We start from the raw sequence: 18,380 nt of genomic DNA on the forward strand, positions 1-18,380 counted from the left end.
GGAGGCAGATGACAGCATAGCCAACTAACAATTGAGCTGGGTGGATTCTTGGGCCTGATCCTGTCTCAAGGATATTGTTCTGTGCGCTTGAAAATGTGGCTTGTAATTCCTTTTATCTCTCTTCCTTGCTGAATGTGTTCCAATGCTTTGTAGCGCTATAGCAATAGTGTCTTTTGCTGGTCTTCTCTCTCCTGTTTCTTTGTGTGATGCTGAAAGCACTGAGCCCCTGTGTATCCTGACCCTTTCTAGCCAGAGCTCCTTTCAGGTATTTTCAGCTGATGTAATTCCTAGCCTTTTTCCTCCCTTCACATCGCCAGCGTGTGGAGGAGCTGATGTTATTTCCTTCTCTCCTCCTGCAGCAACTGGAAGCCACGTATTGTGTCTTCTGTTTCTGCACATTTTTCTGCCTTTCGAACCTTGTTGCATTCCTCCCTTCCTCTCCACTGGTCTCTCTAAATACACAGGGCAAAATCTGCTCTAACACAGGGAAGAGCAGCATTTCCTGGCCTCCCTGTATCCTGCCTCCACAGGGACTCTGGTGCTCCGAGGTATCTCAGAGGAAGGCTGTTTGTGGCGTGCTCATGGAGAGTCATCGTTTCTCCACAGTGCCTTTGGTACCACCCTTGTAGCCCTGCTCATGTTTGGGGCTTTGGTTTAGGCACCGTGGACCAGCATCAGAAAGGGTCAGGCTGCATACACCCATTTCCTCCAGCAATTACTGGTTTCTTCAGCATAATTGGGCTCTCTTGCTCCTCCACCATTCAGTCTCTGTGTGCTCTGGTGTTCTCATTACCTCTGTGTACCTCCGGATTAGCATTCTCTCTCTTTTGAAGGCAAGCTTGTGCCACTCTGGCACTTGTGATGTTCTTCCCTTGTTTCTTTTGATGATGGATGTTAAGCTATGCTTTTCCTTGTTGTTTGAGATTTTTGTCCTCTACTACTTGCCTGCTGTTGTTTTAAAAACCTGTTCTGCCTGCTTCTCCTGGCTTTCTAGTACGTGGGATGGAGAAGTCTTGGCTCCTCTGGGCTGGGCTTCTTCTGTTTGATCCTTAGCTAAGTGCAGAGTGTGAAATGAATTGTTGGGGTGCTGTGGGAAAGGCTGCTGTGGGGAGGCTGTTTAGCTTGAGCCTATGTCTTCTGTCATTGGATCTGTTCTGTGACCTGTCTGTGTCATGTTGACCTTGAATGTTTTCCACAGCATGCAATGCTCTGCAGGTGCTGTAAATTCCTTCTGTTCAACCATTTCATTCCAGCAAGCTGCTTATCAGGCACTCTTTTGAAAACTGTGTTCATATTTCATACACACAATTATTCAGCAACTATAAAAGGGGAAAATTCCTATTTATAGCACAAGGACCAGCATCAAATAGGACACTGAATTCTCACTGATAGAGGAAGTGACCTGTTCTCTAATGCAGCAATATTTCTGCTGAAAAGAAACAGCATCTTGGATGGGGGGGAGGGTTGAAAAGCCCTGGACCATCTCTTTCCATTAAAAATGTGCTGCAGTCCTAAAAATACAGTATCTGCCCTTCTCCCTTGCCGATGAAGCCATCTGCAACAGAGATTGCAGAAAAACCTTTCACTGTGGATTTGTGGTTAGTAGTAATGAGTCCACCGACTCCTGGTGGTCTGGTTTGGAGCCTGGTCTTAAGTTTCCAATCAATATCTGATCTCTGACCTTGACCTGGGAGCGAGGAGAACACTGCAAAGACTGCCTGCTGCGGGCAGGGAGCACAAATCCCTTGTCTGTAGACTTTGTACACACTCATGTGTGCAGCCCTGAAACAGAACGAGCACGTGGGGCTGAGGAACAAAGAACTGGCTGAGAGCGATGAATGGAGGGGGTGGAAAGGTGGGAAGAGCGCTGGGGGGTAACTGCTGTGAGGTAAGTGAGTGCCTGTTTTGTCTGAGCCTGCTTCCCATGACTGCCTCTGCTCTCCCTTCCAGGTACGTTGAGCCACGGCTTCTCCCAAGGCCATCACCGACCTTTGCCTGCTGCTGTTCCCTGTTGTCACCCTGTCCTTCTCAGGGTGTCCGAGCTCTTTAGGAAGAGCTGCAGTGGGTGATACCAAGCGAGACCCTGGGAGGTGGAGGAACAGCGGATGGGATTCCCTCTCCTGTCGCTGTGGCAACCGTTGGGAAGGGAAGCAGCAGTGGGGTGTGATGGGCGGCTGCATGCCTGTGGAGGGGTGTGATGGGGAGGCTGCGGAGGCAGGGCTGCGCTGACATCACCCGGGGAGGTGGCGCAGAGGGAAGGGGAGTGGGGAAGAGAGAGCCAGGGAGACTGCGGAGGGGAGAGCGCTGCATCAGGAGTGGGCTCCGGGGAGAGGTAAGAGATGCTCCGGGGGGCAGCGGGTCAGGGTGGGCTCCACGAGCGGCTGTGAGGTCAAAGCCTGCCTCGGCATCTTTCTGGCTTAACGTGCTGGCGTGGGGTGGCTCTTGGGCAGCAGCAACATTATACAATGCCTTAACAGCCTGCCACAGGAGGGCTTGGTCCTCGGGCAGTAATACCAGGTCAGTGCCTGGGTGGCTGGTGCAGAAACTGTAAATGTTGTCCCTGTGTGTGTCACTGACACTGCTGGGAAGAGCCAGGAGTACCTGCACCTCCAGGATGGGCTAAAGGGACTGGGGAGCAGCCCTGGTTCCTCTCTGGAGAAGGGGATCGGAGTTCTCTCTTGGGATTAGAGCACGAATCGTTGATGAAATGAATCAGAAGTTTGGAGACCCAGTCCCCTGAGCTGCATCTAACTAACAGGAGGCTGTAAGCAGAGCTGGTGCACCGGGACCAAGCCCAGAAGCATGAATTTAGGATGGGAATCCTCAGCTGCACATCTCTAGCAGCCTCAACACTTACCCTGCCTGTCCAGGAAGCAATAGTTCTCAGGAAGGCAGCCAGGTACACAATTATTGCTGGGAGCTATCTGGATGTGGATCCTGGGGATCTGCAGACCTGGAAGGCAAAATAACAAAGTCCTTGAAACTGCTCTGGATGTCGTATTGCCTTTTAGCATAACGGTTGCATAACGGGATCTGATCTGCTAGCGGAGAGAACAAGGGGTGGCGGTCACCTCTGTGCCCTGCAGCATGCCAGTGCTACCTATGTGCTCTGCTGGCCCATGGCCCTGGAGTGAATTTCATCTCTCCTCTTAATCCAAAAGCTGGGCTCGTTCTTTAATGCTTGAAAAAGCTGGTGGGTTTACAGCTCCGATTCCACAGCGGGAGGTGTACGGACTGTACACCTACAAGCAGGCTGGGCAGTAGTGCCCTGCAGTACATTAGCAAACCAGAAAGCGAGTTCATTAGCACTTACTCAATCTGTGCTAACCGGACTTTTGCCCATCACGATCCTCAATGTGTATCTGACTGAGGAAAGTACATCTGGGGTCAGAAGCCCATTGCTGGTAACCCCTGTGGGTGTTAGAAACCAGTACTGGGGTGGAGATGGAAGGAGGCACAAAGCAGAAGCTCAGTAGGGCTGAAGAAACCTTGTTTGAAATCCAAAACCAGGAAAAGGCCAATGCTCTTGTCATGACCATTTTGCTGAAATAACATGTTCCCCGTGTCGGTTAAAGGGCTGGGGGCAGCAGTGGGGCCATGAAGAATTGTGGTCAGGAATGCCTGAGAGTGCATGAGAGAGCAGATTTGCAATATGGAGCACAAATATGCTTTAAATGCGGGAGGCTATTGCTGCGAGATGCACGATCCTCTCCCATGAAGGCACAGATGCTGGATCTATAGGGAGCATTTGGGAGCGGCCCAGGCCGGCTGTACTACTGTCTATTTTATGGTCATTCTGTGAACAGCAACAGCTTGTGCTGCTGTGTGGGACTTCTGTGGGAGCAACGGGTCAGAGGCCCCACGCTTGGAGGCTTTTAGGAGCAAGCTGCGGTGTTGTCACCCAGGTGGCTGCGTGGCCAGCTGCATTTCATGCCTCTGACGTGGGCGGGCAGGGGAGGAGAGGACCTGCTAGCAGCTCTCTGTGCCAGCCCTCAGTGCTGCACAGGGCAGCTGTGGTGGGAGGGAGCCAGCTCTGGATGGGCCCAGGCGCTCCCAAACGAGACCTTGCTGGGCACAGCCTGAACCAGGCTTCAGGATGCAGTTTGAGAAGGGTGCAGGAAGGAGTTAACACTGCCTTTCTGCAGTTTCAGACCCCGAGGTTGCAGTTCTGCATGGCCAGCAAGGTCTCATTTGGGAGCGCCTGGACCCATCCAGAGCTGGCTCCCTCCAGAACTGCTTCTAAGTCACGTTTCAACTTGATTTTTTTCAAGGTTATTCAAAATGTAGTGGGGGAATGGCACCAGGACCTCCTAAGCAGAAAGGCCAAGTCAAACCTCCTTGACCTTCTCCACTGCTCAGCTGGCTCTATACTTGCCTACACCGCAAAAGGGATGATCATGTGAATATTACACAGCCTGGCATCTGCACATCAGCTGAAGCAGCTGAGTCTCTTGACACGCTCCTAGTGCCTTCATGCAATCTTGTTCCACAGCCATACTGTATGAACTGTGCAGTTGGTCCCTACCATAGGCTTTCACTGCTAGATATACAATAATACAGAAATATAATAAATGGGAACTTGTGCTCTTCTGGGTGGCGGTATGCAGCCTGCAACACAAGCCCTCCTGGGAAAAGAGGGTTGCGGACCTGCAAGCCTCTGCAGCAACCCAGGGCAGCGGGAGGAGCTGCCCTTGTGCCAGTGTCCAGAGAGGGCCCTGGAAGCTGAGCCAGGTCCTGTAAGACATTTTAATCCTTCCTATTCCACAGTCTGTCTTGGCCATGACTCCACTGCAGTGAATGTTTTCCTGTTCCTTTGGCAGGGATGCACACAGGCACTCACAGGCGCCTACCCTGTGTTTGTTTTCACTCCTTATCTGGTACCATTAAGCGCAGGCAGGGAAGGCAGCACAGCAGCTGAGTCAAGGAGAGTGGGTTGGTGTGTTCCCACCGCTGCCTGGGCCACCCTGGAGTCCCCTCTATCCTCTTACTAAACCCAGGCTGGAATTTCCTTCTGCTGAGGTAGCTATTTGTTTAATAGCTGAGGGTACTTGTGTAATCAATAGTTGTCTGGTTCCCAAAGGAAATACTACCCTTTGGCCAAATCAACATTTCTATCTTTGCTATAAACCTGGTCTTAACTCAGCTCTGGGGGACTTTCGGTGCATTCCTGAACTACCTGTGCAACCCTGCCCCTTTTCTTTCCTACTGCTAGCATTGCTTTTTCTCTCTGAGGTTAAGCAAGAAGGGCTAGAAGTACATGGAGAAACTGCTGGAGCTGTTTCACTCTCTTTGGTCTTAGCCCCTCTCATGGCTCTGCCCAAACAGCTCATTCTCTGTGCTTGCTTCTCAGAGGAGGGCGGTGAGGACAGAGTCAATGGGATCCTCACGGCCAAGGGCATAGCTGATATAACTCCCAGTCCATGGGCTCCAGGAGAACTTGGCTCAGCTGCTGTCAGCAGAAGAAAAACTGTTCCCATCACACAGCAGGACCTGTATCCCAGAGAAGCAGGGCTGGAAGAGACAGTGCGCATAGTAAGGCTCCATGGCTGCAAATAAATTTTCCTTGCAAACAGGCAAAGGCACCGACTCCCTGGAGCTGGATTTCCACTGGTTCCGTCTCAGCAGCCAAAGACTGGGCTGTGGTTCTGGGCCCCAGTTTCCTCTGACCAAAGGAGGCCACGGGGTTTGTTCTGCTGCTGGGGCAGTTGAAACACCCTTGCTGTGTATTGTTAGCATCTCTGCACATCTCTCTTATTTCCAAACCAGAAAAGGTCACAGAGACCCAAGAGAAACCCACTTCCCTCCTTCACTGGAACTCCTCTTTCTGCCTTGCACATGCTTTTGTTGCCATCTCTTGCTCGCCAAACGCAGGAACAAACACTGGGGTTTGGCAGGGCTCAAAGCCCTGGCTTGTTGGATGGGAAAGAGGCATTCTTGGTCCTCAGCCCAGGGACAGGGCTCTGCTCCACGTCCACTGCCAGGTTCTCCAGCTGCAATTTTGGTGCTCATCCCATGCTGAGAGCACTGTTCCTATGTGTCTGGGGATGGGCAGTACCCCTGGGTGCTGGGTTGTGAATCCTGCAGGAGATCCACAGAAAGTGGGTGGGAATAGCTGGAGCAGGACCCAGAGCTACGTGAACCGCAGCATGCTGCTGTGGCTGAGCTGCACGTACAGTGGGAAGCGCAGGAGTCAGTGCTGCCTTGAGAGGCTTTTCCCCAAATATGCCTGGTGGCAGGGGAGCAGGGAAAGGCAGAGGGGGGCCATGTAAAGTCAGGCTGTCTCAGCTTTGTTTAAATAGGGCTGTTATTGCCAACAGTTGCCCCCTGAGAGAGTGCAGGGCTTACGCTGGGAAGGGATCCTGTAACTCTCGAGACAGCTGGGAGGCACTTGGCACATACTGCTGTTTCAGTGGCAGGCACTGGACTTTCTCTGGTGCTCAGGGGACCTGGGATGGCAGCCAGGATCAGAGAGGGCAGAGACGGTCATAGCTGCTGCCTCCCTGTTAGAAGAATGCTATGGAGCAAGAGGAGCAGGGCCTGAGTTCGGAGAAGCATTTGAGGTCTCGGTGGATGCTGATTGCCCCAGAAACCTCCCACTCAATTTTCTGCTGTGCACAGTCCAGCCTCCTCAGACAGCACAGGGGGTAGTTTGCTTAATGACTGGCTAAGGCAGCTCACAGGCAGCATCAGCCCCAGAGAGGGCAGGGGGTTTCTCACGGTGGTGAAGGGATGCAGGACAGGAGGGAGGGAGAAGCGGAATTTCCTGGCTGTGGTAAAGGTGGGCTCTGCTTGAAGAGAAGGTAGAGGGAATGGGCTTGTGGTCATGGCATTAGGTCGAGGGAAGGAAGGGGTGGGTCAGTGGCAAACCCCAGCAGAACAAACTCCATTTACCTTTCCATGCTGGCCCATGAAAGAAGGACACACCGAACTACAGCTCCCCTCTCCCCTTGCCAACCTTGTTCTGCTGCAGAGAGAACAGAGCGCTGGGGGAGCAGCCCTGGGCTGAACAAGGCTGAGGGCAGGGGCTTGGCCACCAAGGGTCAGGCTGGGGAAATATCTCATCTGAGACAAGGGAACCCTGACCAAGCTGATTTTCAAAGTGAGACACTCATATGTTTCCCACCTGGTTAGTGCTGGCTCAGCCCTCTGGAAAATGACACACGTTTTCCTTGCTGCAGGGCCAGAGGGCTGTGCTGGGAGTACTCTGCTGCTCTCCCATCCCGGCTGCAGACGGGAGGTGCTGCTGGCAGGGTGCAGAATCACTCCTCTTTCCCCTTTTGACAGCTGTTGCTAGTTATGAAAATGGGAATGTTCCCTAGCCAGTTCTTAGCAGGAACCGCCCTTTCCAGGGCTGGCTGCATGGGCTGTTTCTTCCTCTTCCCACCTCCTGACAGTAGTTAGATCTGGGTACGTTCTAGTCTTGGCGAAGCACTGGCCTTCCCTGCTCCACTCCTCACACAATGCACAGGAGAGGCCCGTGGTTGTGGCCTGTGAAGGGGCGGATGTTTGTTTCTTGCCTCAGATCAATACAATTCTTGAGTCAATTCTCTTCCTAAAGCACAAAGAAAGAAATAAGAAATGCTGGGACCAGTCCTGCTGTGGGGATTTATACCCCAAGCTGTCTGCAAGTAAGCCTTGTTCCTAGCACAGAGACCCTGACACCAGCTACCGTCCCCTCTCCCCACAGTGCAGGGTGGCGATCACACCTCGCAGGAGAGTGGTAGGGACATCACAGCATCTTGCAGGAAACTCGTTTCTTGTCACATCCGATGGAGAGGCCAAGTGAGTGTCCAACAGCATGGACAAGGGAACACCGGGCAAAGCTTAGCGAAGACGGGAAGGAGACAGCAGGGTTTATTGGTACTGGAAGCTGTGGGTGTCCAAAGCTTAGCAAGATTTGCAAAGGGGTCAAGCATCTCTATAGGCAGTGAGGCTGTGCAGAAGTTACCACTGATTTTAGTTGCAGTAGGGTAGGAAACCCTGGGGTTCGGAGCTTAAGCCAATTTCTAAGAGAAAATAGCCAAACTAGCACGAAAGGGAAACAACTCCACGCCAGCTTACTTGCCCTGTCCTTGCAGCAGCCAGTGTTGGCTACTCAGAGGATACTGATGGCACAGAAGTGGGTGGATTCAGGCCACATCCTACCCCAGCAGGATGAGTTCCTTGGAAAGCCCAAATGGCACAACTGAGCTAACTCAGGAAGAAGTTGTCTGGCTAATGCCAAGGTCAGTCTGAGTAACTCCCTTCACTATCTCTTCCACTTTTGTTGTGTGATGAGGCAGGAAGCTGAAAACTCCGCAGCTGCTTTTGGGACCCCAGGCACAGGTCGGTGAGCAGCGGCCGCCCTGGTTCTGAAATAACAGATGAGTGTGTTAGCACCAAGCTCCCTGTGCTCAGCTCCCTCCCTCCCTCCTAACGGCACATGACAGAATTTCCTTGTTTTTTATTTCAGAGCTCAGGGAAAATTTCTGCCACCAGCTCTGAGTTAAATAAAAAGTTGGCAAATTCAGGAGGAAATGTGGCTTCATGCAGCAAGGGGCTAACCTTTGGAATTACTTTGCAAGTTGGTTAAGTGAAATATGATAACTGGTTTGGAAATATCCTGATGGTTTTATGGCCTTTAATAATGTCTGTACTTCTGTACCCAGACAAGGGTCAGCAGACCGCTCCAAGACATGACTAGATCCCCCTAGAGGGATAAAGAAAGAATTCTCTTCCTGTCTTTCCCCGTCTTGTTGTGATTCCCATTGCTCAGTTTCTGTAAAGCACAGGAATTACCCCAGGCCAGAGCAACCACATGGCCTGTTCCCATGAACCCCACTTTGGTATGAGAGCAATCTCTGTGTTACAGCACTTCTGGAGGTGCTGAGGTGGTATGTGTTTTGGAAACTTTGCCTCTGAGACAAAGAAGTGCAGAGTTGTTACTCAGGAGAAAGAAATACCACATCTGTGTCCTCAGGAGCAGATGGTAGGGTTTGAGCTCCATGCTAATATTCTCCCAACTGGTCCTGAAGTGACCTGAGATGTTCAGATCTCTCTGTGAGAGACTGAGGGAGTGTGGATATGTCTCTTCCCCTGCCAAGATGAAAACAGTCCTGAAAGGACTTTTCTTATTTAGCTTATACTGTCCCCAGCTCCAGCGCAGGGCTGTGAGGGTTGGGTGGCAGCTCTAAAGGGGTCTTATTTCACCGTGTCCAGTGACGCTCTTGTCCTTGAAAGTTCTGCTGAGACTTTTCTCTTCCCAGTTGTTAACTGGTGCTTTGTGGGATCAAGGCTCAAACCTCCTTTGAGGCCAAGCAGCCATAGGGACAGGCTTCAGCCACCACTTGCCCACAACAGGCAGGTCCCTCTGGTACTCAATTCACTGGAGCCTTCTCCCATTAGCAGGTCACTGCGAGCAGTGGATTATAGCCTGGCAACAGGGACACTGAAACAGGCAAGCCCCGAAACTGCAGCGCCTGCTCCACTACACAGCAAAATAGGTCGTGCATCAGCAAATGAAAAAGGACAGATGGTGTCTGCTAATACAGCTTAGTTTATGGCCTGCAGGATTAACTCACTAGTTGTCATGTCTGCAGAAAATAGGAAATGGGTGGGTCGGGTGGAGGAAACATGTGGTGTGCCCAGCCCTACCTGTGTTTGTAGGAGGCACCAGCTGGAAAGGATGTCAGAGATGCTGTGAGGTTTTGAGATGCTGCTGAAGGGCTGCCAGTGCCTCTCTGGGGGCCTGGGCACTAGAACTAATGCCTTGTACCAAGCCTTCCCATCCAGCTCCGGTTCCCACACTCCCACCGCAAAGGTCAGTGCTGTAGGGAGAAAGATGCTGAACCATGCAGGGATCCTCAACAGAGACAGGGACACTGTTTGTGGTCTCTGCGCCAGCAACGGCTCTGCAGGAGAAGCCCACAGCTTCCTGTCCTGCGCCAGCTGCAGGACAGCCTCCAGTTCAGCCTTTTGAACTCCCAAGCAGCCACGTGTCTGCAGGAGTAAGACAGAAAGCTGAGGCAGAAGCCTCAGGTCTTTTCAGTGCCTCCTCTGTGACACACTGTTCCCTTTCCTGGAAACCAGGCCAGTGCCTCACTCTGTTCTCCTTGCAGAAATCAAGCCCCGTGCCAGTGCTCTAGCTCCTCTGCATCTGCTCTCTTGAGGGCAGAACAAACCCTTCCTCGGTCCTCCACAAATGGTCCTCCTGAAGATTTCACCTTGATCCTTGCTGCCTCTGTTGCGGCCACGTTTGCTCACGTCCTGCAAGATGCTGAGCATCCCAAAAACCAGCTGTCATCAGGGAGACAGGAGAGCCTCCAGAGCCAGTGCTAGGTTCCTGCCCTGCCATGCCATCTCCATGCCTCTTGCTGGTGGGACCTGGCTCTCCCCACTGAGTGCCTGGCCACCCCAGCACAGTGTGGCCAGGACAGGGAGCTGCCTGCAGCTGGCAGAGGTGTTTGTCACCCCCACCTTCTTCTAGCCACAACCAGCTGTCACAGGCACTGGGGTTTTCTCCAGTGACTAATTTGCCTGTGTTTATGCCAACAGCAAACACATAATTGTCTGTTTAACAGCTCGGGTGAGGAGGGAGTCTGGCTGCTTTCTCGTACTGTAGGGATCAGACCAACACTTTCCTGATGGCAGCACCCTACTGTGCTAAACCTTCTCAGTTACAAATCCCCTGTCATTAAGGATAGCAGGTCACCAGTAAAAGTGAATCAAGAGCAAGGATCATTGTTATTTCTGTCCCCAAAGCCATACAATGAGTGTGCGGGACAGCAGGTGTACAAAGAAATCAGAACAGCCTGTGCTTTTATTACAGAAGGAAATGCTTCTTTTGTAGAAGGGAAAAGCATGTCAGATTACTATTAAAAGTAATTGCTTAATGCTCCTTACCTTTATGTCATTGCTGAAGTAGACAGTGGTTATCTCCGAGTCCCTGTTCAGGGTCTCCTTTCGATGCACATCTCAGTGACAGGGCTAAGCCCGTGGCTATCCTGGCTGGCTGAGCCCTGGAGGAGACAGAATGGTGAGCTACATGGGCATGCAAGCCTCCAAGTTCTTCCCCCTCAAAATTTCCCCACCTCCCACCTCTTTTATCAGCTGCTGACAAGACTTGCCATGTGTGTAGGCGGCTCCCAAGCTTACAAGACGATTCCCTGCTACCCCCACCTCCATCCCTGAGAGTATTCAGGATTTTGAGGAGGGGAAGCACAGCATTCCTCTGTTTGCAGGCCTGTTCTGCAAGGGACGTGCGACGCTTTCAGAGTTACCATGTGGTAACTCTCTCCCAGTATTTCACATGACAGCATCTTCCCCGGAAAGTCACAGCAGGGAGTGGAAGATTGCTGTGCTGTGCGTGTGGGTGTTAGGAGGGAGCAGAGTGGGATGGGGAGAGGAGGTGTAACCACAGACTAAACCAGAACAAATCCTCTTGGAAGAGCCTTGAATTTGTGATCCTAGGGTTCGCATCTCCTGCCTTTTCCTCTTCATTTAAAAGAATGTCAATCCTTGTTAAGTCTAGCAGAGAAAAAGAGTCAAGCAGAATCATCTCTTCCTTTCCTGAACACATCTCAGGGGACCACGAGAGGCAAACAGAACATGAACTAACTAGATCAACCCAGAAAGTGTGTGCAGATTTGCACACTGGGGAGAGCCCTCCCCAGCCACTGGTGTCTTCCCTGGAGAGACATAAATGGCCGTTAATGACATCTCCATCTGAGAAATGATCAGAGTGCATGTCATTACAAACCAGTGTTTCCCCAGGGCCCTGGCAGAAAATGACCCCAATGAGCTTCAGTTCTTGAATACACAGCTGCTACCTCGTGAATGCAAAGCATCCCTCGCTACCGATCTCAAAGCTCTCAGAGTTACGCTTCGTCAAAGCCCTCCAACAGACCAAGACTGCCATCCCTGCTCTGCACACCAAGGGGCCCCAAGAGGACTGAGGGAAGCCCACATGCTCCTGGCACGACTCTTCAGGGCAGGGAGCTGGGATGAGAGCCCACACTGCACCTCTGAGAGGTTTAAAACTACCTTTGTGCCACTTGGATTTGTCTGTCCCTCTCGTCTTCATCTAGATCTGCGAGTACAGCAGCCTCTCAGGTTTGTCTGCAAAGTGTCACAGCATGCGCTTGGCTGTGCCCTGTGGTGGGTCCACAGGAGAGAGACCCTTAGAGCTGTAAACTGCATCTTGGCACTGGTGAATCCTGACGCCTCTGGATCCCTTTGACAGCCCTGGCTATCCCACCTGAGCAGGGCCAAAGGTCTCAACCTGCCCAGCGTGGCCAGAGCTGAGTCATTCCAGAGTGCCCCTGTCTGGCAATAAGGAAGAATTCCCGGTATAAAGCTGTTCCCCTCCTTCCCCCATTTCATCACGTCTGTGGCTATTTCACAAAGAAGTAACATGAGCTGGATTTTCTCTAAACTCAATCTGCTCCGCAACACAGCCTGTCACCCACAAATAAGCACCCATCCCTTCCTGGTTAAAGAGGGAGAAACCCCAAGAAGACCCACGCACTTCTAGAGAAAAGTCTCTTCCAGGGAGCGGTTCACACCTCAGGGTCAGAATGACCTGGAGGTTTCAGGCAGACTGAATCTTTCCGTGTCCCAAAATAGCCGTTTCAACATCCCCCTGTGTCCTGCAGGCCAGGGGTGAGAGCAACAGGCAGTTATTACCATACCTGTGACATCTGGCTAACCAGGAAAGGGGGTGGTGAGCAAAGGGGACGTGGCAGGAGCTGGAGTTTCTAATTTATCGGCTGCAAACCAAAGCCAGTGGGCCTGCCCGCCAGCACCCCACCGCAGCAATATTCCCAGCCATGGCACACACCAGTCCCTCCATGCAAATCCTCCCAGTCTGAGAGCCGAGTTTCGCAATCCCTTCCCCGCAGCCAGCCTCTGCTTTCACTCTCTGAATTACGAAGGGGAATTTTCATTACATCACCAGAGGCATCTTCCTCCTTTATGCCAGTGACAGAGCTGTCACTCTGCTTTGCAGGGGGTTTTGGGGTGTGGGTGGCTGGGCTATTTCTTTGGAAAGCAGTATTGTGCCTCTCAAAAGTGGGTTCAGCCCAGACCAGCCTCCCTAGCTGGTCCATCCAGACTGGGAACGGCACTGGGCAGTGCAGGTTGGCTCCAGCTGGTGCCTGGACAAAGCACGCCCTGCACTGCTGCTGGAAGCTTTCCTGGGAGATACAGCGTGTTCAGGTGGCTTTAAAAGTCGCCTGTGCCAAATCCTGCCCTGATTTAAGCAGCGGGGTTGGAAGTCAGCAGTCTTCTAGCTTTCTGCCAGTGTAAGCAAGAGCAAATTTGCCTATTGGAGCTGGAATTTGTGAAGCGGTTCACTGAAGCATTTGAATCCCGCCCACCTCGCCCCACCCCTCCCTTCTATTTTATTTTAATTTTTATTTATCTTTTCAAATATCCCTCAGTTAAACAAACGGTCAAACTGGTGACCATTTCCCTGCAGCCCTAGGGAGGGGCTGAGCTGATCTCATTCCCAATCCGGTGACTTTCCAATCAGCTTCTTTCCTCCCCTCCCTGGCAGCCTGCTTCTGTGCCCTCTCCTTCCCAGCCCCAGCTCCTGGCTGGGTTGGTCTCTTTTTTCAATTTGAATCAAAACAAACTACCAGGTTCAAACTGCTCCCTAGTCAGGAACATGCTGAACGGGAGCCTCTGCTCCTGGCAAGGGCTACGGAAACTTGCCACGAAGAAACACCTCAGCCATGGAGAGAACTTGTTTTCAAGTAGATGGTATGTCTGGACCACAGCAAGGTCAGGACAGTTAGAAGTCTGTATCTCTGAGCTCTGTAAAAGCACCGAATTCCCTCAAACATACAAAGACTTGGCAAGAGGTCTGTGCAGCTCGGGAGCAGGGGAGATGACTCTGATGGCAGCACGAGTCCCTTGGATTTACCCTGGCCTCCCCCAGCCCTGTTTGTCGCATTCCTCATATGAAGGAATGAAGAGTCATTTCTGCCCCATCAGCGCATCGCGAGCTGATGCCTTTCCCAGGGACTCCAGATGGTTTTGCTCTCTGTCTCTCTGTTTGTGTCTGCACTACTGGTAATTCAGGCCTGTCTCACATTAGCTTTTGAGATGAAACCTTCCCACAATTAGTTACAGTCTGTGCTCTTGCGCTGCAAAGGACGTAGGGCTGAGCTGTCAGAGCGCTGTCTGGGAGATCCGTCCCACACACGAGTCCTGTTCAGGTTTCTCTATTTCAGTCAGGAGTGTGATTTTTCTAGTGAAATCATCAAACCAAGACAGTCTCTGCTACAGATGGGTAGCGACAGCCATTTAGAGATGCCTCATACCTGGCTCATCTCAGACAGGAATGGCAAATTTCAATATAATCTTGTTTTACACCAGTGCAACATCCCTCCTCCCTTTCTCTGGCCTTCTTTTCCCACCACTGAAATAGGGAGAGGATCCTGTCACTCCAGGAGCGCCACATCACAACTGTCAGAAAAATGCTAAGCTTCTTCATGCCTGCCCATGACCTGCCAGGGACCGGAGCTCAGCAGCTCACACTGCTCAGGGGCAACACGCTCCACAGACACCCTTGTAGCACCCCTGCCTCTCTTGGAGGAGAAATGTTTGGCTCCCTTGCTAAATTAGCTTGCTAATAACAGGGCTCTTGATATCCCAGGCAGGAATTTAACACTCCAAGGCCAATCCTAAGTGTGGTCCAAAACTGCCAGCTGGGCCAAAGCCATTTGTATTGTGGCAGGAATGCCAGAGCGCAGCTGAGATGAGGGATAGCTGGAAAATATCTGGGAAATATAAGCTCTAGGGAAGGACTTGGGTGCAGCAGGTATCTCAAGATAAGCACTAAGTGAGGGTATATGGCAGGCACAGAATTAATGAAGAAAAGCACAAGGAAGGTAACAAGAGAGCTGAAGGGTATTAGGAGAGGCGGAAGCTTCATTTGTATGCTTTTGTGCAGGTGATTCACTCCCTCCGTGCCTTCATTCATCCATCCATCAAATAGAGAAGCAGCATCATTATCGCTGCTGTATAGACAGGCACGGGGTCTTTGCCTACAGCAAGTCAGGCAGCGCAAGCACTGAAATGCAGGTGCTTCTGACTGGCAGCCTGGGTTCGGTTCGCTAAATCCCATTCTCCATCCCAGAGGCACCGAACAGGGCCTCTGCAGCCAGGAAGGAGCCTGGTAATAACTATGCAAATAGGCTTTGCTGAGAGGAATGGTTTCAGGAATGATGATGGCTGGAAGGCAGTGATGAAGCCACACTTGTCACATGAATAACTACAGTCTGTCCAGTCAGGAGCTGACAGTCTACAGGGAAAGCAGCCCCTTCTGTGCCAATTTAACACGCACTCCAGAGCCACAGCAGATCTTTCTGCTTCGCCTCCCCTGCATAATAAGAGGCAGCGTCCTTCCCATTAGCTGATCTGCCTTTGAACAGGAGGCGAGCTTGGCAGCCCCCATGGGCACGGGGGAACCCTGGAAGGAAACAGAGGCTTTTACATGATGTGGGTTGTTGTTTCAGTGTCTCTGCACGAGAGGCTAAACCCTGCAGTTAGGAAGAGTTCCTCAGTCGGTAAATCTCCACTCGACGCTTCACAAATATCACAGAGGAACAAGGTCCCTTGGTGGGATGAATGGATTTAGATTTAGAGGGGACTCCTGCGGTTACAGACTCCCCTTCTCCAACAAGAGACACGTTACAAAGCGAACCGCCCCAGGGAACACCCCACACTCATCCCCCGGCTCCCTCACACCCACCTGGGTCGGGGGATGCCTGGGGCTGGGTGAGGCCTGCAGGCCGCCGTGGCCCACGCCAGGCCAGGTAGTGGTGCTCCAGGCCACGGGGCCCCGCCAGCACCCAGGACGGGCGGCTGGATGCCGAGGGGAGCCGCTGGGGCGGGCGGGCAACCGGCGCCGCTACGCCGCGGGCCTCGGGCCTTGGGCCTCCCCATGGGCGCTGCCCGCAACCAAAATGGCGGCGCGGACGGCCGCGCCCGGGGCGGGGCGGGGCGGGGCGGGGCGGGGCGGCTGCGCAGTGGGCGGGGCGGGCGCGGTGCCGCACTCACTCAGCTCCGGCGCCGCTGTCGTTGCAGCGGGGCGGTGGGACGCTGCGCCCGGAGCTGCCCCTCGTCCTACGGAACGACCCTCGCCTGGCGCCGCCGCCACACCCGGACTCCCACCGCCGGCGGACACCGCTGCCCGGCCGCCGCCATGGGCTCTGAGCGGGACTCTGAGTCGCCGCGCTCCTCCTCCATCCACTCGGCCGCCGCCAAGTGCCCGAAGCCCGGCCGCCGCCGCCGCCTCTCCTTCCAGAGCGTCTTCTCCGCCGCCGCCGCCTCTGCCGCCGGCAGCCGCCGCCGCACCAAGGCCGAGCCGCCCCCCGCCGCCCCGCCGCCGCCCCCCGCTGCCCCGCCGGCCCCACCGCCGCCGCCGCCCCCGCCGCCGCCCCCCGAGGAAGCCCCGGTGGTCCCGGAGGGCGGCGGCGAAGAGGAGCTGGAGTGCCCGCTGTGCCTGGTGCGGCAGCCGGCGGAGAACGCCCCGCGGCTGCTGTCGTGTCCGCACCGGTCGTGCGGGGCCTGCCTGCGGCAGTACCTGCGCATCGAGATCACCGAGTCCCGCGTCAACATCTGCTGCCCCGAGTGCAGCGAGCGCCTCAACCCCGCCGACATCCGCCGCCTGCTCCGCGACTCCCCGCACCTGGTGGCCAAGTACGAGGAGTTCATGCTGCGCCGCTGCCTGGCCGCCGACCCCGACTGCCGCTGGTGCCCGGCCCCCGACTGCGGGTGAGTCCGGGGGTGCTGCCCCCCATCCTGGGACAGCCGGGGGAGGGGGGACCCTCTGTCCCATAGGGTGCTGCCCCCCGTCCTGGGACAGCCTGGGGAGTGCTGCTGTCCCCGTAGGGTGCTGCCCCACTATCCTGGGACAGCTTGGGGAGGGGGAGCTCTCTGACCCCATAGGGTGCTGCCCCCCCCCCATCCTGGGACAGCCTGGGGAGGGGGAGCCCTCTGTCCCCATAGGGTGCTGCCCTCTCCATACTGAGACAGTCTGGGGAGGGGGGACCTGCTGTCCCCCGTCCTGGGACAGCTGGGGGAGGGGGGACCCTCTGTCCCATAGGGTGCTGTCCCCATAGGGTGCTGCCCCCCATCCTGGGACAGCCGGGGGAGGGGGGACCCTCTGTCCCATAGGGTGCTGTCCCCATAGGGTGCTGCCCCCCATTCTGGGACAGCCTGGGGAGGGGGAGCTCTCTGTCCCCATAGGGTGTTGTCCCCATAGGGTGTTGTCCCCCATCCTGGGACAGCCGGGGGAGGGGGAGCTCTCTGTCCCCATAGGGTGCTGCCCCCTCCATACTGAGACAGCCTGGGGAGGGGGGACCTGCTGTCCCCATAAGGTGCTGCCCCATCCATCCGTCCTGGGACTGTTTGGGGAAGGGCAGCCCACACCCTGGTGGAGTGCTGCTCATCCCCAGCAGGTCCTGGGACAGCTGGGTGAGGTGGGACCCACTGTCCCAGGGGGGATACTGCCTTTCCCCAGCAGGTTCTGGGTATGGCATCCCAGCTGGGATGGTCCTGGGACCCGCTGTCCTGCTGGGGTGCTGCCCATCCCAGGACAGCGCAGGGAAGGGTGGCTCACCCCTAGTGGGGTGCTGCTGCTGACAGACACTTCTGGTCCTGCCGAGTGCCATGAAGAGCCCTCGTTGCAGGTGTTCTTTGCTTGCTTGTCAGCAGTCTCTTCAGCACAGTACATGGGCACCAAAATGACACTCTGTCTCTGCTGCCTTGCTAGAGCATCAGGATTTGACCTTGGGGACTGTGGAAATACAGGCAAATCGGGTATGAGTGATAGGACTTGAAGGGGGTTTTAGCTGAGCCATCATTTCCCTAATTTAAAGCTTTTTTTTCCCACACAAATGGGAAGCGTGGAGTTTCCCGGCTGCGGGTATTGCTGCGAGCGTGGGGACAGTGCACAGGGACACCCTGCAGCTTCCACGGTAGGGACGAAGGACCCGAAAATGGTCACTTTTTCCCAGTGAGGATGTGTATGCATGGCACAGAGGAGTGATGTTGACTCATCCATTGCCTAAGTGAGGAAATGTCTGTCCAGAAGTCAGCCAAGCCTGATGACTTTATAGTTATGTGTGTGTTGCTTTCATTTTCTCTTCTCTTTTCTTTCAAATGAACTCTGTTAGGTTTCTGTTTGAGCATGAGCCAAAGCTGCCTGGAAGAGGGCTTTGTTCGGGAAACTTAGAGAAGTGCTACGAAGTTTAGCTAGAACTCGGCTTGGATTGCGATTGTGGGTAGCAAGAACATGAAAGGAAAGTCTGACCTAGTAGTCAGAATGGAAAGCCTGGTGGGAGGGTTGTGAAGATTTAATCAGAGCATTGTAATAGCCTTCCTATGCAAAT

The 18,380-nt window shown here is 53.9% G+C and overlaps 1 protein-coding gene across 2 annotated transcripts in view; it reads left to right on the forward strand.

Moving 5' to 3' along the window:
- The first annotated feature begins 93 nt into the window (after positions 1–93).
- Positions 94–18,380, forward strand: part of RNF19B (ring finger protein 19B) — a 28,275-nt gene continuing 9,988 nt past the window's right edge. The window contains exons 1-2 of one of the 2 annotated variants that reach the window (XM_056330610.1): positions 94–2,332; positions 16,072–16,761. In XM_056330610.1, coding sequence (XP_056186585.1) covers positions 16,190–16,761 — 572 coding nt within the window. In that variant the 5' untranslated portion in view covers positions 94–2,332; positions 16,072–16,189. Of the gene's footprint in view, positions 2,333–2,878; positions 2,900–16,071; positions 16,762–18,380 lie in introns of those variants that run through there. The other variant, XM_056330608.1, reaches the window with a different exon arrangement.

Source organism: Falco biarmicus, chromosome 3, assembly GCF_023638135.1.
Source record: "Falco biarmicus isolate bFalBia1 chromosome 3, bFalBia1.pri, whole genome shotgun sequence".
NCBI lineage: Eukaryota > Metazoa > Chordata > Aves > Falconiformes > Falconidae > Falco > Falco biarmicus.